Here is a 25,788-nt window from a genome sequence, read left to right on the forward strand (position 1 = left end):
GATTTATTCAGAGATAACAAAATAAAAGCAACTAAGAGATAACAGAGATACAGAACTCTGCATATAAATTGATGACTTGTGTTTAATCAAAGATTAGATCAGTGACCAGAGGAGGTGCGTGCGTGCGTCTTTGGCCCAGCACACTCTGTGCCAACGTCGCGACACACGCACGCACATAGAGACACACACACACACACACACACACACACACACACACACACACACACACACACACACACACACACACACACACGGCGCGTTCTGGAAGCAGAGCGCTGTAGGAGGGAAGACGGAGGAGTCACGCATCCGCATCACCGAGGAGGAGGAGGGTGACGCGGTGGCATTGCCTGCAGGAATTCAGTTGTAAAGTGTACACACGAGGCAAAAATGCACTGAGAGGATAACTGTGTTGAGCTTTCTTTCGTTAACAAAGATTAGGTTACCGTACGGCACTTGGGCGACTGAAGGAGAGAAACACACACACACAAAAAAAACGCCCTGGACAAGTTGTGATTTCAGAAGAAATCCGGCTGGAGATGAATACCAACGATGCCAAGGAGTATCTCGCGCGGCGGGAGATACCTCAACTGTTTGAGGTGAGAGATGCGCTTCTAAGAGAAAAAGAAAGGTGATCGAGAAGATTCCCCAGCGTGTTCTTTTACACAGAAATTAACCGATGAAACACACCAGTCGGATAGCTGAGGACTATTTATGATACAAAATACATCTTTTTATGGTTAGTGGCGGCGCGTCTCACTGAGGGGATCAACATAGTAGTGTACAGACACTTGTTTTCCACTTTAAAATCGTACTCAAAAATGAGAGAAGCCGTGAATTACTCGTCACCAGAACAGAACTGTTTTTCAATAGAGGCAGAGGTGCAGCAGAAGATGCCGTCTGTTATCATGAAAAGTAGAAATAAAGGGCTGTTGCATAGTACAAAAAATATTCATTTTAGAAGTAAAATGTAAATGCAATGAAACATAATCATACGACATCTCACTGAGTTCATATTTCACCGTCTTTTATTTTGTGGTCAGTGTGTTTGTCTTTGTAGTTTGTTGTATTGTTGTTGTTACTTGTTTCTTTCTGTGCGGGATTCTTTTGGTACAGTCAACCTGTGTCTCTTCTTAGTTTGTTTCATTTCGTGGTAATTTTATAGCAGTAGAGGATTTCTGTCTCTTAAGCCAACTCTTTTTTTCCTCTTTGAAGTAAAGTTTTTAATTTGTGTAGTCAATTTAAGTCAGTGTTACTTGTTGTCAATTTATTTCTAATTGTGGTAGATCCCTGTCTCTCTGGAGTATGAAAAGGTGTCTAAAAATGTCTGTAGGTGAAGTCTTAAGAGGTATAATTCAAGATGAGCCCGGATGCTAAAAGTGAAATCAAAGCAAGCCGTTACAAACTTGCTCTATTTAGCTGGATCAACAGACCTAGAGAAATGTAATAATAAAGTATTTCTCATTCTCCTGAGGGGATTTTTAAATTGGCCAGTACCCTTAATTAAGCTCAATCCTCAGTTGTAATGCAGCTAAAGCAAGCAATCACTGTCTGTTTATTTACAGGCAGATGAAATTGAGCTGAGGTGACACTCCATCATCAGGGAGTGCAGTGTTAGTCTACTGCTCACACTTCATTATCAATCAGTTAAATTAGTACATGAGATTGTTTTCATTTGGGAGAAGCTTTGTGTTTGCAGTACATTCTGCTGTTGGAGGGATTGCTACTGTGAGGGCGGAGATGAAACAGGGATTCTCAGGGGAAGGTATCGTTGTGATGTATTCAGGGTTGTGCGGAAGAAATGTCACACAAACATGCACTTGTCTTGTGTTTTGGCAACAAGTTTGCCCTCACATTCATCACTGTGGTTGGCTTTCCTCCTTGATAATTTCAGTTCATCTGGATGTCTATTTTTTGTGGAGACTGTAAAAATGAGATGTTTCATTTCCCTGGTGGAGCCGAGGCAACCAGATCTGCACTTCAAAACTTCCCCTCATTAACACTGGCTGTTCTAACCCTATACAGCAGAACACATCATAAATAAAACTTGTAGTGATACTAGAACAAACGTCTTGACATTCCCTCTGTACCTCAACACTCCATGTTTGTCTTCAGAGCCTGCTGACAGGTCTGATGTACTACCGACCCGACGACCCCATCGAGTACCTGGAGGGCTGCCTGAAGAAAGTCACCGAGCTCGGAGGACCGGACAAGGTGCGGTGGGATACGTTTGTGGGACAGGAGAAGAAGTCACTTCCTCCTCTCAACGGCGGCCAATCACGCAGGTCCCTCTTCAGAAATGGTGAGCAGTGCATGCTGGGTGTACAGAGCGGTGAAGACACATAAAAGCTGCAACTATCAGGCTAGTGGGTTTATGGATTTCAAAACCAGCATATTTGAAACTTAATTAATTGCAAAAAATGCAAGCACACTCCTGCACACTGTCTAAATTGCACAAAAACATTGACAACGTACGGATTGTAACTTGAGATCTGTATTAGCTTCGGTTCTTTATGACATTATCAGTCCTCAAAATAAGATTGTATTTTTTTTTTTTAAACACGTAGTATCAAAAAGCATCACAAAATGAGACAACCTTAGTTGATAAAGAGTCGTAATATAGCCACATTAGCTTTAAACCTCCCTTTCTGAAGGAGACTGGATTCAATCTTCTATGTGTTGAGGTATGAGGGGTACCTCCCCTTTTCCTCCATTGAGCAAAATGGCCGCCAAGTAAGCTTCTAACACAGATGGAGAGGTCAAAAGTGGCAGATATAAGAATGGGTGGTTTGTATTGGAAGGTTGGCAATCTTCTCTAAAAGACCAATTGATACAAATAAATAATTCTGCAGATTAATCCAAAAGTTTAATATTGCTGTAGCCCTAAAACACATCCAGCATCAATTTGTATCCTCCAGGTGGATACAACCCAACACTGTGGACCTAAAACACAGAAGTATATAAACACTGTTTAATCCCATTATGTTTGATTAATTTAATCAAGGGTGAAGGAAGCTGCTAGAAGCCAAAATATGACTTCTTTCCATGGATGCTTGGCAGCAGTTCATCTTCCTCTCCTACACAACCCCGACCAGACTGGATCCGTGTTTGAACAGGAAAGGGAGTCGATATTTGCACTGCTCTCCCAGAGCCACACTGTAGATACATTGTAAAAAAAACTGTGTGAAAACAAGTAGAAGACCTTGAGAGATTTCTAGAGGAAAAGTTTGAATCGCAGCTGTTTGCATCACCACTCTATGATTGATTCGGTTCCCTCAAAAGGGTCCGAAATGTTTGTTGAGATACCAAAACAACAAAAACACACCACATCCAAAGCACCAGCTGCAAAGTGTAGAAGCAACAACTGCTGCTGTTTCAAATCTGGGCTGCTGTGCTGTTCTCAGCCATGACCATGTCTGTGCAGCCTTCACAGACTGTTGGATTAGTTAGCAGCCACTGTATAGAATGAAACCTAATTTAAGAAGGAAATTATAAATGTTGCACTGAAAAATATGACTGTTTAACACGTTAGCCTTATATTGGTTGGAAAAGAGAAGAAATCAAGTTAGTTGTTCCTTTAGTTGTCACGATTTTGTTTTTGAAGTATGAAATTGCATCTTAAAAATATTTAGTCTCCACAGGATTTAATTAAAGAAAGGCCAAACTCCAACACAGTCATCATATACTCTCTATTCAGCCAGATAGGCAGATCAATGTCAGATGAACTTGTGAAGTTTATCATTTACATTAGTTGCATGGGCAAAGCTCATATGCTAATTATATTTGACTTTTGCATAGTTTAATTGACTCTATTTTGAATTCAAACAGACCTTCCTTTGTCTGATGAAGCAAGGCCGAGATGTGCATGAGGTTAAAATAGACCAATGATATGTGTGTGAGAGTTTTGCATTTTATAGCTTACAGGCACATCACTGAGGAAGAGGAACCATGCATACATGAAGAGAAGATTATAAAAAAGAAGAATCTTCTTGAAAAGTTGAAGGCCGCCTGCTTCTAGAAATTCCCATTTATCCCACTTATCCTCACATGTTTGTAAAGAAGCCTGAAATCTTTACCATCTGCAGCGTCTTGGCTGCTGGGAGCTGCAGCCTAGTCAGTGAAAAATATTCTTACATCACACAAATCATCTCTGGGATGAAGGCTGAGGCTCAAATCTGTGATGTTTCAAATCAATTACTTCTTTTGCTTTGTGAAAAGTTTACCCTCTTGCCTTGATTGACTGTTTCAGGGGGAAACTGGTGTAGATTGTAACAGGCAGTGCAGTATTTGCTTTCATTTGCAATCTTTTGTGTGCTTTCCAAAATGTTTTCATCTTAATAAGGACAATTTGTGTGTTATTATATATTTTTATAACATAGTTTATCTGTTCTCTTTAGATTCCGCAAAACCCAAATGATCAAAACAATCCTCCGCATTAAATGTGAATCAACATTTAATATCTGCAGCTCTGCTTCCTTGGACTAGCAGGCAGTAATGATTTGTATCTCTTAGTAAACGCCATAATTAGTGTTTTGATCGCAAGCAGCCGCAGTCAAATTGCCAGCAAACACAGATTATTCATAAAACTCAACAATTTGTTTGTTCCAACAGGCTTATCTCTATCTAGTTTTGTGTTTTAGTTCTGAAATGGGACTTGTGATTTGCCTCTGTACCTGATTGATAACACACAATTACTCTCCTATTTGTCAGACAAACTCATAACACATGAGTGAATGGATTCATTAGGCCTTAAAGGTTTTATTAGATCTTCAGGCTGTGGGGAGAAAAACATGTCTCCAGCAATGCTTCAGACAAAAACAGATAAACTGGTTCTCACCGATACTTTTGTGTGTTTGTGTTTTTTCCAGTGTTGCCAGACAGTCCCAACTTTCCCTACAGACGTTATGACCGCCTCCCTCCTATCAGCCAGTTTTCCATTGAGAGCGACTCAGACCTGTCGGAGACAGCGGAGCTCATAGAGGAGTACGAGGTGTTTGATCCGTCCAGACCAAGACCAAAAGTCATCCTCGTTATCGGTAAAGTACCAGCAAAACACGTGGAAACAAAAACATCTGAAATGTTCATACTGAAAATATTTAAGTTCCCTAAACATCACAGTCAGCTGACACTTAGAGGCAAAAATTAAGGATAGTAGACAATAGGTGGACACAGCCTCTCGAATTAACGTGCAGCCAATGTCCATTTTTTCTATTGGGCAGGACCCCCATCCTGATATCTGGATATCCAAAATAAATCATAAGCTTTGTCCCAATTCAAGGGAGGCATCTTTCAAAGGACCCAGCCTACAAAGGACCCTATAGCCTTCATAGCCTGCGTAGATGCACTGACATGAGACAGTCTGGTCTACAGAGGATTTCTTGTCTGAGTCCTCAGCTGTTCCAGCCCTTACCCTTTCAATTCTAAAAACTGCTCCTGTCGCCTAGCAACCTTGGCAGCTGCACCAAAACTAGCTAACGTAACTAAATTCATGTAAGCTATTTTTTAATATATAATTTAAATTTTCCAGGCCCCTTTTCTTTTTTAAATATGTCTGTTTCTAGTTTCTTTCAGCTTTGTTGAAACAAAGTATTATTAAAAGTGTAATCATCGCTTGCAAGTCCGCCATCATGTTTAAATAGGCGTGTAACGAATCTCAAGATATGATGGGCAACTAAGGATCGGAGGATAGATCCACATTTGACGGCTACATTTGATGGAAACTTCAAAATGGGAATGCCTTCAACGCGCTGCTGTGACACAATCAGTCTTCCAATGTGCACTTTAAAAGGATGATACCCCTGACATGACAAACGGCTCTAGTCACTATGTTCAGATGGCAGCAATTTTCTTCTCATGTCATGCTCAGGGTGTCAAGTTCAAATGCTGTTTTTATGTTTTACTGCAGTTTTCCTAGATTGCAGATCACATCAGTGACGCAAATCTGATTTGTATGTATTTATTGTTTCAACACCTTCCTATCAATCAGCAAGTTAAAAGGAAACGGATGGTGGAAATTTTGAGGGACATCAGGTGGCAGATAAAGATAAGTCACAACAGGAAACATTCAACCACTCCTATCTTAAATTGCTGCTGTCCAACATAACTGCAGCAAATATTACGATTAGAAAACACCTGATGCTAACATTAGCTGTTATCTAACAGTAGCTTAAAGCAACATGTACCCATGTACAGTACAATACACAGATCACCTGTTTGCCTGCTTTACAGTACTAGGCAATTAGCCCATCTCGATATAATGGCTGAGGGCCTGAGGCTAAGAGATGGAAGAGGACGATAATGGATGATGCTAAAAAGAGAAAAAGAGAGAATGCACAATCAAGATGCTGAGTGTACATCCCTACAGATATTATTCATAACTGATTGAGTTTTTTGTTAAATCATGATGTTTATTTAGCATTGCAACTAGCATTACCACTGACTATATTGAAGGGATACAGGAAGGATACAAAGTGTGCTCTGCAAACCAGTGGGGGACATTATGTTTGCTACGCCCACTTCACATATACACAGTCCATAGTTCATTGAGTGTTGTCTCATAGATTTGAAGCATAATCTGGATTCCTACAGACTCATGTTTTCCATTAGAAACGGTAAGGTCGTGTATCATTTCATATGTAAACAAACAGTGAAGCCATTGCCTCGTAATGCTTCTCATAACAGCAGCTTTATCCATTTATATAAAAAAAAGTCAACAAAATACTAAATTAAAGTTTATTTTTGCCTCAGTTTTGATCTAAAAATACATGACCTGCATGGGAATGTACTTCTGTGTGTATGTGTGTGCACTATCAGTGTGTTGTTTCCTGGTATTTTGACGCCGCCCCGCCTCTCTCTGTGGGTATCAGCGGGGGAGATTTTGTGGCATGTCACTCACTGTGTACACTCACGCTCTCCTAATCTGATTTCCTTGATGGACCTGCATTAACCCACAATATACATTCATTAATCTTATAAATAACGCATGTCAGCCATGCAATAAGAGCAATGACACTGGTTGAGCTGATTTCCCTCTTTAAAATAGTTTCTTTAAGGTTTATCTCTAAAAGCTGCATGACAAGCTTCTGCTACATCATGTTGGGCTTCCCAGGGTGGACTCGGGACTCTGGCTATAGTGTTGATGACAGTTGTTTGTCCTTGCAGCACAAAGCCAGTTCTGCTCTTGTCTTTGTGAGCACAGTGTGCCAGATTTTAGAGGAATAGAACAGGGGGGCAGCAGCTGTCATCTCTTTGGAGGTTCAAGGCAAATGTTTTTGTCCGTCAGGTTTGCAGAGAGAGAGAGAGAGAGAGAGAGAGAGAGAGACTGACAAAGATACGTTTGGTCAGGAAGAGCCTGGGAGGGGATGAGGTCAAATATTATGAAACACTCTAAGATAAAGTGCACATTTGCTAAAAATACATCAGCATATCTCTCTGATCCCCTTTCTACACTGAAAACCTTACATGTTTGCATTCTGAGAATATGTTGTGAAATCTATTGGTATCTTTTAAATTAACAGAGAAACCCCAGTTACAAGGATAGCTGAGAAGATCGTGAAAAAACAGCGGCTTTGAACTGTATTTCAGGTTGACTGTTCGAGGGTGCTGATATTGCCCGCAAAATTCTAATTATTTTAAACTAAACTGAGCTATGGTACGTCTGCATCGCTTGTGTTAGCTGTCAAATGTGTCACAATTATTTCCTTTACATATATAGAAAGAGCTGAAAGGTGAAACTAAGTAGGAGATGATGGCCTTAATAATGACAAGGTTAGAAATGATCAGTGGACGCATTTTAAAGGAGATGCTTTTAAATCTGGGAGAAGCTCTTCTCATGTAGATTTCAAGAAGAGTGTTTTTCTCTATGTGCTTTTAACATGAAGCTTCAGCAGGAAGTAATCAATGCTAGTATATAGAGTAGCTAGCCTGGCGTTTTGGACCCAAACCCAGGATGAGTTTTATCCAATTAAATTTGTCTTGCAGAACTAACTTAATACCGAACAAAGAAAAGGCCCACTGCCAGCAGCCAAAATCATGTATTTTCCTTTTAAAACTTGACTTCTTTCCAAAGATGTTGGCAGCAGTTCATCTTCCTCTCCTACACAACCACGACCAGACTGGCTCACTGTTTGAACAGGAAAGGGAGTCGATATTTGTACTGCTCTCCCAAGAGCCACACTGTATGGTTACATTGTTAAAAACTGTGGTCATTCTCTTGAAAATGTAGATTGAAGTGAAGCCTAGCTTTTACCGCACTATTTCAGTTATAGATTTAATTTCCCAATGGTCAGAAGCATTTGTTGGAAGAACTACAAACACACCACATCCAGCACCAGCTACCAAATATGTAGAAGAAACCACCGCTGCTCTAGATCTGAGTCCAGTGTGCAGACCTCAGCCTTGAACATGTTTCTGCTGACTGCCGGATTTTCTTTGGCAACCTGTTAAAGAAAAGTAAAAAACAGATGTGGTTACCGAAATGCTCTTCATTCTTCAGATAGCATACTGGCTTGAAATTCTTCCCTTCTAGTGTATAATGTTCTCTATTGTCATGGTTTCATTTTAAATTCAAAATATCTCTATTGTGGTGATGTATGCAAAGCAGTCCTTTTGTCTACACAGAAAATATAATGAGCAAAAGATAAAACAGGGTAACATAAGGCTTATGGCATAGGTAAAAAAAAAATCAAATTCCCCCCAGAATCTCTAAAGCTTAGTTATTTATAAGAAGATGCTTACAGATAAGTTTAAGGCGAGGCCGACGTAGCCCTGTGCGAGTTGCTTTTGTTTCAACAGCAGGCTGTATAAAACATGTCAGTCGTCTCTCGAAAAGAGGTTGAGTTGATGCAGGGGTCTACAACCCGCCCACCTGTAAGTCAAATCCCCCCTCATTTATGAAACCCTCTTACCCTTAATATTATCAAATCATATAAGTTATAAAAAAAATCATCCCTCTAACAGTTTTTACCAATAATAAAAATGAGCTTTAGAGACCAAATCAGGTTTTTATACCAGACTGTAAATATGTTTATTTCTGCTATAAGAATGGACATTTTAATACTGGCTCTACGGGGGTTCCTCGGTTTTTTGAGCCTGCCCTCAAGTGGACTCTTTGGAGGATCTGCAGTTTTTTTGCACTTTCACATTGGCTTCATTTTTCAACATCAGAGGTTGCCGCTTTGTTCAAGCTGAAAGAAACTAGATATTCATTAGAGTTTTTTAGTTGCCTATTTTTTTCAGCAAACAAAGCAGCCATGAAAAGTAACTCAATCTCTTAAGGCCTCAGTGTGCGTCACACACACGGGGTCATGTGACGTGGTTTCCCACCACAGAGGGTCAAAAAGCCTGCTGTCAGAGAATGAACATGATGCTTTGGACCTTATGTATGACAGTCTATTCAGAGCCATTCATTCTGTGCATTTTGTTATATGCTAAGTGACAGAGGTAAGTGTGTGAAGACAGGGACAAGAAATGTTAACTGTGCCTACATTCACACATCTGCACACCTGACAAGCTTCTGCACACAGTGGGAGAGTGATTGACCTTTAAACACATTACACAACCTTCATTATAACTATTCAACCTTCTAAATAACATCAGATAGAACCTATAGACCTATACGAACACTGATTTGTAGTCATTTATTTCACTATAAATGTTTGAAATCTCAAACACCATTTCCAAGATGGAAAAAGTAACCTGCACAGTCTGTTCTAAGACAAATTTGACCTCCATCTTGCCTTTCAACCCCAAGCAATTTTGTTGTGATTTGACATTTCAGTAGTTACTGTAGCATCTCTGAAATCCTCTGAAATCCTGTTCGTCTAACAGCAAAACCGCGTTCAGTTTGTCAGATGGCTTTTACAGGCACTTATTCATGCCTCATCACAAACTGACAGCTCGTCTATCTGGCACCATTAAAGGGGAATTTCACATTTTTTAACCTATCAGAGTAAAGCCTATAGTGTGGACAAACCTGCAGTTGTTACATGTTCTCTGGGTTTCTCGGGTATGGTTCAGCAAAGCTATATACATTTGATGCTGGTGCCTTCAATTGATGTATTTTATATACAACAAGCTATTTCAGTGTGGATTTCTACTGCGTCTTTAAAGTCAAAATAACATAGTAAAGTATGCAGCTGCTCAAACGCAATGCATCCTGGTACATGTAGGCACTATTCAAATAGCAGGAGGACTTGGCTTATTGCATGCAGAAAAATTTATTGTTTCAATTGCCTACATTTACTATCAACAGCGATCGGAAATCCAGATAACTGGAACCATTAATGGAAATCTCAATCCAAACTATCATTTCATATTGCTTTGACCTGTACAGTTTTTATTTTTGCAGGAATTTTTAGTGAAACATTAAGATGTTTAAACAAGTGATTATAAGACTACAGGTTTAGCATGTATGATTCCTTGTAAATTTTATTTCATTTTGACTTCTTGTTTTTAATTTCTGTTGTGTTTAAAAAAAGCTTTGTAATTTTATTTTAGTTTTAAATGCTCAGTTGAAGTTCAGTTTTTATTAGTTAAAGTGTTAGCTTTAGTTTCTTTTTTATATATACCGGTATATATAGAATACCTGGGCAAGAAGCAAAGGGGCCAGAATAATCACTGTGTAATACAAACTCAAAACATCCTACCATTAAAAAATAACCTTTTTCAAATACAAAAGATGAGTAACCAGCACCATCTACAAAAGACAAGCCTTAAGGGATATGTGTCACTCAGTTTGCTTGTGTCAGTAGCCACAAAAATCCCCTGGGCAAAACAACAGTTTAGTAATTGTAGATGTTGGCACAGACATGACGAAGACGAATACTTAACACAAATCCTCTATGATTTTAATTATTGTGTACACAAAACAATTCAGTTTGAGTTGTCTTATTTGTAAAGCCTCTTTCTTTTGTTTGGGTTTATACTTTGTTTTACTATAAAGTTTGTATTATGTTGATATTGTTTATTTACAGTTATTACCTTGATTAGGAAAGATCTTTATAAAGATGCTTTTTAAACTATCCAGAGTCAAACTAAGAGCTGGCCACACCCGCTGTTGCTCCTCTGCATCTCCTTTTTCAAGTGGAGAGAAGGAGAGGTAAAAAGACGAGGATTTATTAGCACACGTAGGAGGTTCACACACACCTGTTTGTCTCATCTGCTACCGTCACCCACCTGCCCTCCTCCCCTGCAAAGAATTCAACTTGCAAACACACAGAAGCAGAAACATACAGTCACGAAGAGAGACACACACACTGTCACAAACAACCCCTCACACAAAAAAGTCTCACATAGTCTGGGTTTCTCTCCCCTGGTGCACACACTCGCCCACACTCACACACCCACACATGCAATGTTTCACACTCACACAGACACATTTCACACGCACCACGATACATTTCTCCCAAAACATAACCATCTCTCTCTCTCTCTCTGTGCCTAGGTGGCCCTGGCAGCGGCAAAGGAACACAGTGCCTGAAGATTGCCGAGCGCTATGGCTTCCAGTACGTGTCCGTGGGCGAGCTGCTGAGGAAGAAGATGATCCACAACGCCACCAGCAACAGAAAGTGGAGCCTCATCGCCAAAATCATCACCAACGGAGAGCTGGCACCACAGGTAGCAGAGGAACAGTGGAGACAGGGTGGAAAGGGGGAGTGTTTGGATATGAGAGAAAAGAGGGGCGCAGAGTGTGTCCAGTCTCATGCAGGTCATTATCACAATGTGTGTGTAACAAGGGACTAATTAGCAGCATCCAAATCACAGGCACGCAGCAGAGAGGGTTTCTTATCCGTCCTATTAGCATCCTTCTTTGCAGGATAATGACTCTGCCTGTGAAGAAAATGAGGCTCAGACCACCTGTGGTTGTTTTTGCACAGCCCCTTCATACACTGTGTAGAAAATGCAGATAATAGCTTCACATGTCTCATTTCAATATGTGTACAAAATTGAGATTACAATGGTGATTTAAAAATGCATTAAGACCAGCTGAACCCTAAACCAAAAATCTAAAGATGTAAATAACTCCTTTAAATGGGTTTCTTCTTCCAGACAGCCATCACTTTAAAGTTATCAAGTTTTAAAGCTCCTCTGAAGAACTTTTGGTTTGCGTTGATTTTGGCGCCCTCTGTGGACAAAGCAATAACTCATCTCTTTGCTGATCTTGTCCAGTTCATGTTCAATAGTGGAAAAATGTTAAAACAGGCCTTTGCCGTGGGCTGTAACTCATGTTGTCTGACACCTACCAGGAGGCAGTGCTACAACCATTAAACATGACTATGTACAGTAGATACTAATAATCTTATTCCTGATGCTCTTTTTAACCTACAATAGCAACCAAGGCCATCAGGAATAAGATTATTTCAGTCCATCTTATAACAAGCTAAAGAAGAGTGAAAGACTGCCACCAAGGTTTTTATATCAAGGTTATTTCCATAGCTGACCAATGTAAACTGCATGTTCGTTGTAGCCAAAATATAAATTTTATTCTAAAAAATATGATATTTTTAATCAAGGCTTACATATGCTTATAAATGGTCAGCTAAGATAGCCTATTCATGTTTGTACAACATAAATACATACCCATCAGGGTCGTCCTTCATCCTATATTCATAACTTCCCTTTACCCATTCATCTGTTTGTAGTTACAAAAACTGGCCTGAGGAAGACTAATGGCTGAAATGTGTGATAAAGACTTTGGTAAATCATGATGTTTAAGTAATATATGAACTGGTATTAAACTTTTATTGACAAAATTAAAGCCAGGAAATGATGGTCCTTATGTCAACGTAGGAGCCATGATGCGTTAGTGTTCCAATTAGGTACCACAATCCCGACAGCCTGGCTGCCTTGTGACTGGCAGTTTTTTTTGTTTTTTTTTTACTTGTGTCCCCTCATGAATTGTCTTGGACACTGGTTTACCTCATCAATTATCCTCCCTGCCTTGTCTGGCACATCATCAAATCAGCCCTCAGGCTGTTTTTTTCGGTGAGATAAACAGCAGAGTCATCCAAGCTGCAGACATTTTGGAAATGAGACGGTGACTTGTGGCATTTCATTCAGAAGTTTGATTAGTCCTTCAAATCAGATTAGAATGATTTCTAAATGATCCCGTATGTAAGGATGACAAAGAAAGGAAAAATCCTCTTTGAGTTTGACTGTTACTCAGAGGCTTTAAACAGCAGCTCTGATTAGAGCAATGTGTTAATGTCGTTTTATGATGTCTTGAAACATGTTTCACAGCTCTTTTTTTTTCATCTGGCGCAGCAAATATCACTGTTAGAAGTTAGGAGACTGACAACTTTCTTGCTGTAACAACTGAAATCAGAAAATGCTGTAAAATGATCAACAGTTATTAGGCATCATGCTCCAAGTTAGATAGGAAGATTGATACACTGCTGTATGGACACCACCGACTGTATAAAACATGGATGTATAGTCTAAGTGATGTCAACCATTGGTTTCTTAAGAGGCATCATGAGGCCCAAAGATGATGTTCACCATATTGGAAATGCTGACTCCAACTAACTACTGGCTAATTGAGAAGAAGAGGTGGGGTTCAGGAGGGATGAATGGATGTCTTGGTTGCTGAAACATGGCAGCTAGCTTGTCAAACTCATATACATACTCCAAACAATGAAAACAACATGAACAAAGCCAACAGTAACAAGATTAAGCCCCTGATGATGCATACTCATGCATAATCTAAAAGGATGCGTTATTTAAAATAAATTTGAGTTTAGTTTAGTTTAAAACAACAAAGAGATGAGCTATAGAAACCAAAACTGTCTTTGTTTTATTTGTGCCATTTTTGTTTTGTTGATTTGTATCTTGACATCATTGTAAATGAGAGAAACCTCAATGATATCAAGTGCTTAAATAAAGGTGTGAAATTAAGTGAAATTATTTTTGCTGTAAAAATGGGCATTTTTATATGGCTCTAATGGAGATTCTTTGGATTTGGAGTCAGGCTCAGGTGGACATTCAAAGAAACATTTTTTTGCAGTTTTTTGTGCTTCCGCATTGACTGCATTTTTCCAACACCAAAGGGGTTGCCCATTGGTTTTCACTGAGCTTGACTGTGACTTACCAGTATTGAAAGAGATGGCTAAGTTTTGTGTCATATAAAGAGGATACTTAGAAGGCGAAGATTCAATTGGTCACATTTTGGTTTTAAAATGTCAGTGCAGTGGTCTCCATTGAGTTGACTACAATGTTTAAAAGGAGGGCTGAATGAGTTAGGTATGTTGGACGTTGTTGCAGTGATGATTGTCTGTGGTGCTGTTAAAGAGAGATCACAATCTCTCTGGCAGTAATAGATGAGTGTCTCATGCCTGGTATTCTTGTGGGAGCTCAGCATCGAGCCATGCAGTGGATCAGATGGCTTTTCCTGGATTAGCATTTCTTACTTTATCTTGCATGCATTCATCTATCTATCCACGTTTGTATAAATGTAATCTCTTTGTGGTCTGTCAGGTGGCTGCTTTTATATTCTGTGAATGGAGGGAAATTAAACATCTGTTATACTCAGCATTAGGCACGGCCAGAGATGGAAGTTATTTATAGAGCAGAGCATTGCTCACGTATCTCTGCCATATCGTATAATGCATTCTGCCCTGAGAAATACATTCCAACATGCTGACCTCCTCCAGCCATGGGGAAGTAATTGATGCTAAAGGATGCTGGCACTCTGTGGCCTCAAGTGCAGTCAAAACATTTGTTCTGCTGCATACAGATGTATTGGATAAGCAGATTTATTGTATTGTGGAATTCTCCAATAGGTTTTTGATATTTTTCGTTTTATTATTTATGACTCTGAATCAGCTGCTCATTCATTTTCAAGGAGTTTTAACTAAACTGCAACCTTGGAATTCAAGCAACACTAATACATTGAAGTCATCCCTCATACTCTCTTATAAAGCAGACCACTTGTGATTACAACACGCTACTTTCATTGCTCAATAAATTGCTGATGAAATCTCTCAAATGCCAGAGTCAGTCAGAAGTCAGAAAACTGTCTGATGTTAAATGAGAGTTTGGGATGCCAGACATTGAAGCACATGGCTAATTGTTGAGTTACGTAAATTGACCACAAATCCAATGAACTGCAACTGATGTGGTAATTGTTTTACCATAAAGCTGTAGAAATCTTTCTGCTCCTTTGACATTTAGAAACAAACTGAGGCATTAAGTGGTGATAATTTTGAGTAAATGTTCTTCCTTTATTTTCCAGGAAACAACAATAACTGAAATCAAGCAGAAGATCATGAAGATCCCGGATGCCAGTGGGATTGTTATCGATGGGTTTCCACGTGACGTCGGACAGGCTTTGTCCTTTGAAGACCAGGTTAGTCCCCATGGAGAAATAGGATTCAGATACTTTTAAAGGTGTTTAAATAAGTCAGTCTTTTTCACACATGCACTCCTGAGTTACTCTTCCTGAGTTACCTGTTCACATATGCATCTCCTAGCAGAACACTTTCTCTGTAGGAAGGGAAGCCATTGCACGGGTTGACTGATATTAATAAGAGACAGAAAAGTCAGCACACTACTCTTACCAAGATAAAGGAATCTTGAAGGACATTTAGTGTGCTGACTTTTCTGTCTCTAGTTAAGTTTTGTTGCGGTCGTGCACCTGAATATTTATTTATTGTCGAGTGTGCTCCTTTATTGCTGTTTTTGATTGCTATTAATGCCATCATCCTCGCCTGCTCATCCATGGTGATTTTCCTGAACATTGAATGCTGCATTCACACATTGGCACAACCCGACTTCACATGAGAATTTGACTAGGGGCCTGGCAGGAAAAACTCTGAGTGCGGTCATGGTGAAAGAATCTGATGGTTTTGTGCAAACATGGATGTTAATTGCAGGAAGTTTTCAGGAGTGAAAGCCCCAACTCTTTGTCCAGTTGATGGAGTCTACACTGGCAAATTTGGAACCTAAAATTTGACAAAACTACCTCTGATGAAGAGTTCTGCAATGAAGACAATAGAAGAGATTAAAGTATTGCTTGCATACATCCGTTTTTCAGAATTCTTTTGAATTTTGATTAGTTCAATATAAACTTTAGCTCATATGTTAAGTAGACAGTTGTCCTGTATGCAGACCAAAAAACCCCTTTGTGACCTTCACTATGCCTGACAGTAGTAACTATTGCTGTGGACTTTTGAAAACCTCTCATGTTGCTCGACAGCATTTTGTTAAGCCAGGTCTACACTATATTATTTAGACAGACGCAACATTTCCACATCTACCAATGACTTGGCAACAGTGGCGGGAAAAAAAGTTCCTGTCATTAGGCAGAAACTCAAGCAGAACGAGACTCATTAGAAGACAGCAATTAGCTGCACCCCAAAAATAAAGAGAAAATTGGTTGTTTTGAAGCCAAAGCATAACCTCTTGTATCTAAATTCCCAACTTTATCACTGCACTATTGGCCTATTTAACCCCATAACAAGAAAAGCTAAATTAAAAATCAGAGTTTCACAATAACAGATATTACTTACTCTCTGAGCACTTTTATTTTAGGTCTAAATCCAAACATGGATCCCATAGATGAAATTTCAGCAGCGGGGTCTTCTGAACTACATTAATGTGTTTAAAATTCCATGGGTAGTGTTTCTACTTTCTCATTCATGGATCATGTTATGTCCATTTTGTGTGCATCTAAAACATTAGCTATAAACCATTCAGTGTGCTGAACAGTTTTACTGTTTGATGCACTATTTTATGCAAGCAGTGACCTTCAGCTCACGCTGCTTCCCCTACTGCTGCTGATCAGCTATTCAACAGTGAAACACTGCTTTTCCATGTCACTGCGATGCTCAATGATCCTGAAATGAACAAGTAAAGACATGCTGGGGGCAAGGACTCTGTGAATCTGTCTCCTGGTCAAAGCCCAGACAATCTTTGTGTCGTCAATCTGCCTGACTAAAGAGTACTTCATTTTTTTTAACTGTTTCCTGAGGATCAATAAGCATCGACTTTAAGACGAGAAGAATGCATGGTGGATGAGATGTCTCAGCCTTCTTCCGTTGTACAAAAGTGAAGGAACCTTTGCTGAAATATTACGCTGGTGACATCATTTGGAGCCAGAGTTGCGTAGACTCTGTTATGATGACATCCTGCCCCTTCAGCTAACCAAAACGTACATTTAACTTATTGGTAAAACAGCAAAGATCCTTCAGGTCCACGGCAAAAGAGATTCTGACTCTTGTGTTAAAAATGTGTAATAAGAAGCATTTAAATGATTTTATAGTTAGCCCCATATCCCATAATTAAACATGGAGGAGGTAGAGCTCATGACCTATACTGCAGTAGGGGGGGCTCCAAATGTTTTGGCTTTAGTTTTGGGGAGCAATCGTTGGCCACCTTTTTATTCAGTCTATATCCACCCTGATTGAATACATCAAGATCAATGCAAATAAGCATTGCAAGGAGGATGAATGATGAAAGAGGGAGACACAGTTTTATTTAGAATGAGTTTCTTTCAAAGCTGGAGGCCCCTAATGGAAATTTATCCTTTACAATTGAGTGGCCAATTGTGTCACAGAACGGTCAATTGCTTTTAGAAGGATTGATTTTCTTGATTGCATTTAAACTCACTTAACTTGAATCAACTTTTAAATGAACACTCAATACATTTTAGAGTGGTTGGGGAATTTGTGAGGGTGTCAGGGCGACTATTTATAACCTGCTAAATTTAGCTGCATTACAGAGAAAGTAATTACATTGCAGTCTCATGTTTGATTTGGACAGAATTTATATTCATGGAAGAGGGTTCAGAAATATTCTCCTTGCTCCATAATAACTAAAGAAACTCCTACAGCTGTTAGGAAAAGCAAGTGCATGTGCTCATTATTAAAGGTGCTATTTGTTTTTTTCTAAACATCATATCACTGGTGAGTGTGAGTGGAAATCTATGGTAGATATTGTGTGTAAAAAATGGCTGCCAAACGCCCAAATTGTGTTGTTTGTGATAAATTGTTGCAACATTCAAGTAAACTTTGGAAAGATTGTTTCAAGTGAGCATTTAAGTTAAGTTCTAATGATTATATAAATAGAATATACACTAGGAATGATCTGTTCCTGCTGTTTTACATTCCCTGTTTACTAGGGAAAATGTTAAAATCAGAATCAGAATCAGCTTTATTGGCCAGGTTTGCTTAAACACACAAGGAATTTTACTTTGGTAAATTGTGCTCTCTTTGTACAAAGGTATAATATTAAATAAACAATAAACACAAAAAATAAACAAATAAGCAAAGGCTAATATGTACAAGGCTAATCATCAACTGAATTTTTCACTGAATAAAATAAGGTAACCTTAGTGCTTACTGTGCTGCCTGCACTGTACACATATTTCCATCATTTGAAAATGTGCTTCTTAAAGTGGTTTTGATTTCTGTCAATATCCAGCAAGTACTGATTTGTGATTCGTTCATAAATTTGAATTGAAATCATTCTTGAAATAACAACCAGAATTCCTAGAGGGGCTAATAAAGATTCATGTGTGAGTACATTGATGTGCAGGCAAAAAGGTTTTCCTGGTCTCCAGGCAAAAACATGATTGACACTTTCATTTAGAGAAATTTAGCAAATGCTGCTGCACGCACCAAGCTTTTTAAATCCTGTTTTAATGTATAGATCATCTGCCAAATGCTTTGTTTGTTTTACACGTTAAGAAGTAGTATGAAAAAGCAATGAGGTTTCTAAACTTCAGCTCTGGATTGGTATTAAATGTGTGTTTGTGGGCTACAGAAGGGAAAACCAAATGGTGTTCTTCTAGATGTGACGCTAAGTGAAAGATGATGTGGTGTTTTATCACATCATCTTTCCAGTTAATGCATGTAAACGTCTCGTTAATGTAGACAGCCAGGGGCATTCAGCTGGCTGTAGAGTCTGTCTGCTGCAGTCAATTATTTGAACTTACAACATTAACGGCTATCTCAGTCTTTCTAATTGATTGTCTTTTTTTTCATCATTTATTAAGGGTGTCTATAGCATACACACATAAATGCAATTACATTTCACACAAGATAGACAAGTGAACAAAACCGCATGCAAATCTGTACAGAAAGAAAAAGGGGTGCGTTATTAAATTCATTCAGAGAGTTATACATGAACATATGCACACATGGAAATATAATATATAGTTGTGAAAAAATGCAACCAAAGGAATTAACAATCAAATGTTGTTTTTTTCCCGTCATTGTGACTACAGGGAGACCCTGTGGAGGCTTATCCACGGTGCCCCTAAAGGGTCAAAATAGCATGCGATTAATCTCGATTAAAAAATATATGCATTAATTAATGACAGCCCTAATATATGTCTGGGTTCCTGTGTACGTGTATATAGAATTTTTCGGGTGGTTCAGGCATCAGCCATGATTTGTTTGAGGAAATTAAATACAGTTTTTTGTCAATGTAATTGTAAAATTCAGACCCTTTCCCTTTAAGTTACATCAGTCAGTTTTACTGCCCCAGCTGTCCCTGTCTGAGGGTTTTATATTATTGTCATTTTTTTCAATATTTATTAATGGGCTTCTTATACCTTTTTTTTAGAGATGGGACAGTGAATAGAATCAGAAACTGAAGAGAGAGTAACCATGGAACCAGGAATCATCAGTTTAATCAATACTTTAAAAAGGCTGAAAAGCTTCAGGACCTTCCCACAGCCTGAAAGATGTCTCCAGATTACTGCTTTTGTCTAACCAACAGTCTAAAACTTCCTCTGCAGACCAGAGTTCAGAAACAAACCTTCATTTAAAAAGGGGAAACCAGCCAATTTGCGACCCTTTTTGCTTGATAAAGGACTCCAAGTGATCATGGATTGTCAAATATTGGTAGATTAATGGTCTTTAAAAAAAGCAAATTTATTTATATAATAATTGTCCATGTTTGAAGGAGCATGATTTTAAATTTTCTTTGGTCATGGATATTTTTGTATTGTCTACTCATAATCTTCTTATCGACTCTGCATAACATGTTATATGACTGAGACTTTGAGTATAACTCATGAGTCATGCTTTATACAGCAAGGTCAGAACCATGCAATTAAGTGCTGATATCTTGGAATAAATTGGTTTACTTAAGCTGCGCTATTTGAAATATTCTTGAGAGATTTTTCTCCATTAAATGAGTAACAATGGTTTTTCCATTACATCAAGCTGTTAAACATGTATTTGTGTGGAGTTTTTTTAACACAGTCCCTTGATAATTAAATGCTATCTAAAAGGGGTGTTTAAATCTGTTTCCAAAGCTTTAGGCAGGGTCAGTACCGAGTTTTGCTATAAACATTCACATACTGCACATTATCCTTCTGCTTGTCAACTCAAATTTCTCCATTATTAGAAGATTTATTTCCTCCATATGTGTTTTTTTTCCAGTATCTGTACTTAAAGTCTTTTACTGAATACTCCAGTCATAAGGAAAGCTGTGTATGAATTCTTTAACTCGTCACACTAACCTCAATAGACGGCCTACCCTCTATCGTGTGTTCATTACAGTTTCTCTTCTCCCAGGTAATTGTACATTCTCTCCCTCTCTTTGTGAAAAGGCCAACTCTTGGCGTAATGAGAACTCGTAATGTGGTTGCTGCTGTCCCCTGATCCACCTCGTCTGACAGCAGATTCCACTTAGTACATGTTCCCCGTCTGAAAGCTGCTCAAGGACAGAAAAAAAAAGAAACGAGATGATACATGCAGCTGGATCAGGTACTGAGAGAGAGGGATTTCTACCCAGATAATACCTACCGTTCACACACTCCCATCTCATTGATAGAGCTCACAGCTGCGCTTTAGCTGTGGTTATTATCAGCAATTCCAGCTGTTTCAAATGGAGAGCAGATTAGTTTTCAAAACCTTCCCTCTGTGTCTGACTGTAAATAGGAGCCAAAAAACAGTGTGTGACTAACTCACTAATGGGCTTTCCCACAATAAAAAAAGAGCCCAGGAGAATCATAATTAAATAATTGTCCAATCTCATGTTATAATTTGGTAAATTGTATTTTGCATAACCACAGAAATTCAAATGAGCTGAAAAGATTCTTTATTATCACGATGCCATTTAATTGTCACATAAAAGAATTGCTAAAAAAAGGGTTGATGACAGTTTGCAAACAGGCCTTGAGGGTTAGACAAAGACCTGAGGCAGTTTTTCTTCTTCTGGGGAAGAAAATTAAAACATGTAGATAGTAGTATAAAGTATGTATTTTTTAACCATGTTTGGTAAACTACTTATAAATGGCTTATATAGTCTTTGGTTCTTGGACAGGAGGTAACCATCACTCGGCTAATGCAGGCACTGATGCAGCGGCCTGCTATAGGGTAACACCACGTGGATCACGTTTTCTAACCACAAAAAAAGTATCTTATGCTTATCAAATACTTTAATGGCTGGGCCAAAAATTCTTAGATGGCCATTTATATAGCTGGGTGAATAGCTCAGGTGAGGTCTATTCATAATTGTAACAAATGTCAGACACACTAGCCAGATAAAGGCCAGATAGAGGCCATTGAAAAATAGAAAAGGGCCATATGGAGCTGTGGGGACATTAGTAGAATAGACCTGCTCTACAGAATTTACAAAAGAATTAAGAGGCCGGGGCGCTGATAGCTTTGTGGTTACGACGCATGCCCCACGCTCTGAGGCTATCGTCCTCGTCGCAGCAGCCGTGATTTGGAACCTGACCTCGGCCCTTTGCTGCATGTCTTCCCCCAATCTCTCCACCCAACATTTCCTGTCCTATCCAATAATGGCAAAAATGGCCCAAAAAACAAGTTGGAAAAAAATAAATAAAAGAGATAACTGGTTATTAACATGTCTTTGTTTGCAGCTCTAAAGAGAGAAGATAGCAGTGGTAAGCTTTTATAAACAAGATGCTGAGACCTTGTGTTGTCCAAGATTAAACCCTTTCATTGTGAATTCAATAGAGACTGTTAGGAAGACCCTCTAAATAAACCTTTCTGTAACCCGCCACTTACTATTTTAGATTGATCATCCGACCCGGATATCTTTGAACATTTCATAGAAAGTTTACATTAGTCGATCTTGGTACTTCCTGTAAAGTTTCTGAATAATGTTCAACACAGCTGAGAATGGTTTTAAGGTTCTTTAGTTAGATCTGTGCTCTATCGCCTCTCATAGCATCGTTTTTCTTCTTCGCTTTCTACCGTTTTTTCCCAAACATATTCCAACCATGAACCAAGAGTGTTCCCTCATGGACCGCACAGAACACTACAAAACTATAACATCACATGCATAAGCCATAAAATTACACTTACCTTATCTGGTTTAAGCAAGTCTTTGAGGATGTTTTGGATTTTAAAGGCTATAAATGCCTTTATATACAGTGAATGAAAAGAACAACTTTTGTCCGAAAGTATTTGAAATTTGTGTCAGCCATCTTCAAAGAGTTCATGACCAGTTTTTAAGACTCATGTTTGTCATTTTCAGTATCCAGTTTTAGCCTAACAGTTTATTTTGGCTTTTTGTTGACATTTCTCTGAACATGTACAAGTTCATTAATCTCCAATTCCAGTCAGCCCTGCTATCAGGACAAAAAAAATCCTGCAAATCCTCGTTATCTACAGACGCTAATGTCAAATAAGATGACAACCCAAGAACAGTTACGTAACAACGAGTATGGAAATGAGAAAATACTAAGATGAGGGGAAAAAAACATTTTATTTCCAACATAGCTGATGACTCTTTTCAAAAAGCTTATTTTGTCCATACAACCATTTAAGGCCCAATGCAATGACTATAAGCATACTTCTTAATTTCTGAGAAGCTAGTGTCAGCCATTTTTGGGCACTTTAGCAATAAAACTTTACATAAAAAATTAACAAGGAATCGGAGCCTGCGTGTGGCTTATTGTTTAGGGCTAAATTAGCCAACAATAACTATTTAACTGTTCAAAGATGATGTGTTCAGAAGAAAGTCTTTTCTGATATGTCTGAAGGCATTACTTTGAGTCTTTTTTTTTTAATTCACCATGTGTGAATATTAACAGCAAAACCTTCCATATAGCCTTGTAGTATTCGTACTACAAGTGTTGCTGGAGCTTTTTTGACCTCTTCAAGCCTTTCTCTCTTCATGCACCTCGGTAGTTGGTGAAGTTATGCCAGAAAATACTCTGCTTCTTCAGTAATTTAGTACATCAGCAGCTCTTAACACACCAAAATTACAGCCATTCCATTTCCATGAAGTTGAATTTCTGGTGAATTCTTAATTATACCGAGTGTTAAAAGCTTTGAAGTTTAAGAGATGTAATTGCATTGGACGTTTATACACACTACTATTTTGTGCCTACACTGCTTTGCATCAGTCATAGTGTTTGACTGATGCAAATCATGATAGTTTAAGCTTGTTTGGAATGTCGATATTCCTGCTTACTTTACAACCGATAAAATTCACGGCTCAGGAAATGTCTCAGTGCTCTATGACAGCCAGCATAACAGCATCAGAGACTCTGCAACATGCCAGCTCCGGAGACAATTCTTGCCACATTCTAAAACTTTGTATGAAAGTTATGAAAAAGTTATGAAACTTAAATATAAAAACTTTAAGCATAGAGGCTTTCCTCTTAGAAGCTTCAGTCTACAGAATATTTGTACAGATGTTTGGTGAGTTGAATCTGATTATCTGTTTTCTAAAGTACCTTCTAACTGCTTTAAATATCCTGCAGTTGGTATTCTGAAAGGTTTTGTTTTGTTAGACCCCATATTCCCCATCACAGTTTGAGCTCTGTGGGCGACTTTTTTATGATTCTCCCTTCACCCCATGCTGCCCTTTACAACATCACAGCAGCCATTACTGAGCAGCTCCCGTGGGTCGCCATTATGGGTCCTTTATAGCTGTCCAGAGGGATCATCTATCATCCTCCCTTCAAGCCTTTTTACTTCTCCTCTTATAGTCCACAGAGCTGTCAGTCTATCTATTCGTTCCTGTCAATCAAACTGTGTGGATTTTGAAATCCATAACACGCACATCCATCTTTACATTTTATTAAGTAATCAGTCACACAAAGCCAATAATCATTGATTGAGTTAAATATGTACTGATCCTGCAACACAAACAGGTGATCATGCAAATAAACATTGCTTTTTATCTCTATGATTTGATTTTAATATGAAGGATGCTCCTTTTAATATCGCAATTCCATTTTCAGTTAATATGAATTTCTTTCTTTGTCCTTTTGAACTGATTTTACAACGAGAGAAAGGTAAAAATACGTACATTCTACATAGATGAAAATGAACAAAACAGAGCAGAAGCCAATTACCTGGATTGTAGTACATTCAATTTGGATAGTAATAACTCTGCACTTCCCCTCTAGCTGCATGCTGTAAGTGCACATGTCTTCAACTTGCTCCTTCTGATTTCTAGGTGCTTCAGGGGGAGTTTCAAAGACTCTGATGTCTTTGCTGCTTTTTGTGTAGGCCTGTTAAAAACTCTCGTTTTCCGAGAAGTAGATGACAACTTGTTCTTTTCACTTTGGGACAAGATTCACAGATCATGAACCACCCAGGTTTCATTTAAGTAACCTGAATACTGGATACATGTGCGGACAGCCGGTTATATTACAGTCCTTCGATAGAGAAGTTTCTGTTTTTCTCTAAGTTAAACCATTAAACGTAAAGATGTTCTTAAAATAAGCAGAAGATGAGACAACTAATCAATTTGTCAACCATATAAATCATCCTGTTATTTCCAAAGACTATAAAACAAGGACATAGTCTAAATGTTGTCACCCGTTATTTTCTGAAAAGGCTTTATGTACCCGAGCAATGGTTTCACCTATTGGAAATGCTGACCTCAAATAACTTCAGCTAATTAAGAAGCAGGCAAAGAAGTGGAGTAAAGGCAGGCCAAATGAATATCTGGGTTGCTGAGACATGCCAGTCTAACTCATCAAACTTGTCATTCAGCAAATGATTAAAAAACATTGAGAAAGCTGACAGATTAAGGTCAGTGACGGGAAACTTCGATAGCCTTGCCATCTAAAACGAGCCTGCCTGTCAGTCAAATCAGACACAGCCCTATTTATTATGACTAATGATGAATAACTCTTAAGCTGTAACCAAAACAGATGAGGCCACAGTTTTTACTAACAATTATGATAACTGATATAGAGAGACTGAAACAGTTAGTTGAACCAGACGGTAAACAATTTGATTTCTCCTGTAAAAAAATGACATTCCACTGTGGGCTTTGATGGGGATAGCTTGGTTTTTGTAGTCAGTCTGAAGTGGACTTTGGTGGTCAGTTATCAACATCTGAGGAGGTAAATTGGTATTTTCATAATTAATTTTCTTGTGTTAATGTTTTCAGCAATAATTCCAAACATTAGCAAATTTAAACTTCTCATTTGAAAGGATGTGTTGCTTTATTGTTTTATGCTAAATTGAAAGTTTGTGGGTTTTCTCTGATTGTTGGACGATGGATGATAGATAGTTTCCTGAAAAGTTTGACATTTTGTAGACCATAAGATTCCCACCTTTTACAGCCTTTACTGAGCCCAGCTGCCTGCTAACACATGACCAAGGGCCCACTTATATTCAGCTAAATGTTCTTGTTCATTTATAGTTCTGTTTGTTTGCATCAGTAAGATTTATGCCATTCAAACCTCTCTGAGACGTCTGAAAATGAACAGTCTGTTCTCTACGAGAGCTACTGGACAGCAGAGAGAGGAAACAACCGCAGGGTTTATGGAGACAGATGGAGACGCCTGATAGCCATGCCAGCTCATAGAAAAGCAGAGCAGAAAGAAGGCAAACAGTAGTTTGG

The 25,788-nt window shown here is 38.6% G+C and overlaps 1 protein-coding gene across 1 annotated transcript in view; it reads left to right on the top strand.

Moving 5' to 3' along the window:
• Positions 1-278: 278 nt before the first annotated feature.
• Positions 279-25,788, top strand: part of ak5 (adenylate kinase 5) — an 85,414-nt gene continuing 59,904 nt past the window's right edge. The window contains exons 1-5 of the mRNA XM_020629264.3: positions 279-596; positions 2,113-2,299; positions 4,866-5,033; positions 11,441-11,613; positions 15,227-15,340. Of these exons, the coding sequence (XP_020484920.1) occupies positions 537-596; positions 2,113-2,299; positions 4,866-5,033; positions 11,441-11,613; positions 15,227-15,340 (702 nt within the window). The 5' untranslated portion in view covers positions 279-536. The remainder of the gene's footprint in view (positions 597-2,112; positions 2,300-4,865; positions 5,034-11,440; positions 11,614-15,226; positions 15,341-25,788) is intronic.

This window comes from Labrus bergylta, chromosome 4 (genome assembly GCF_963930695.1).
Source record: "Labrus bergylta chromosome 4, fLabBer1.1, whole genome shotgun sequence".
In the NCBI taxonomy this organism is placed as follows: Eukaryota; Metazoa; Chordata; class Actinopteri; order Labriformes; family Labridae; genus Labrus; species Labrus bergylta.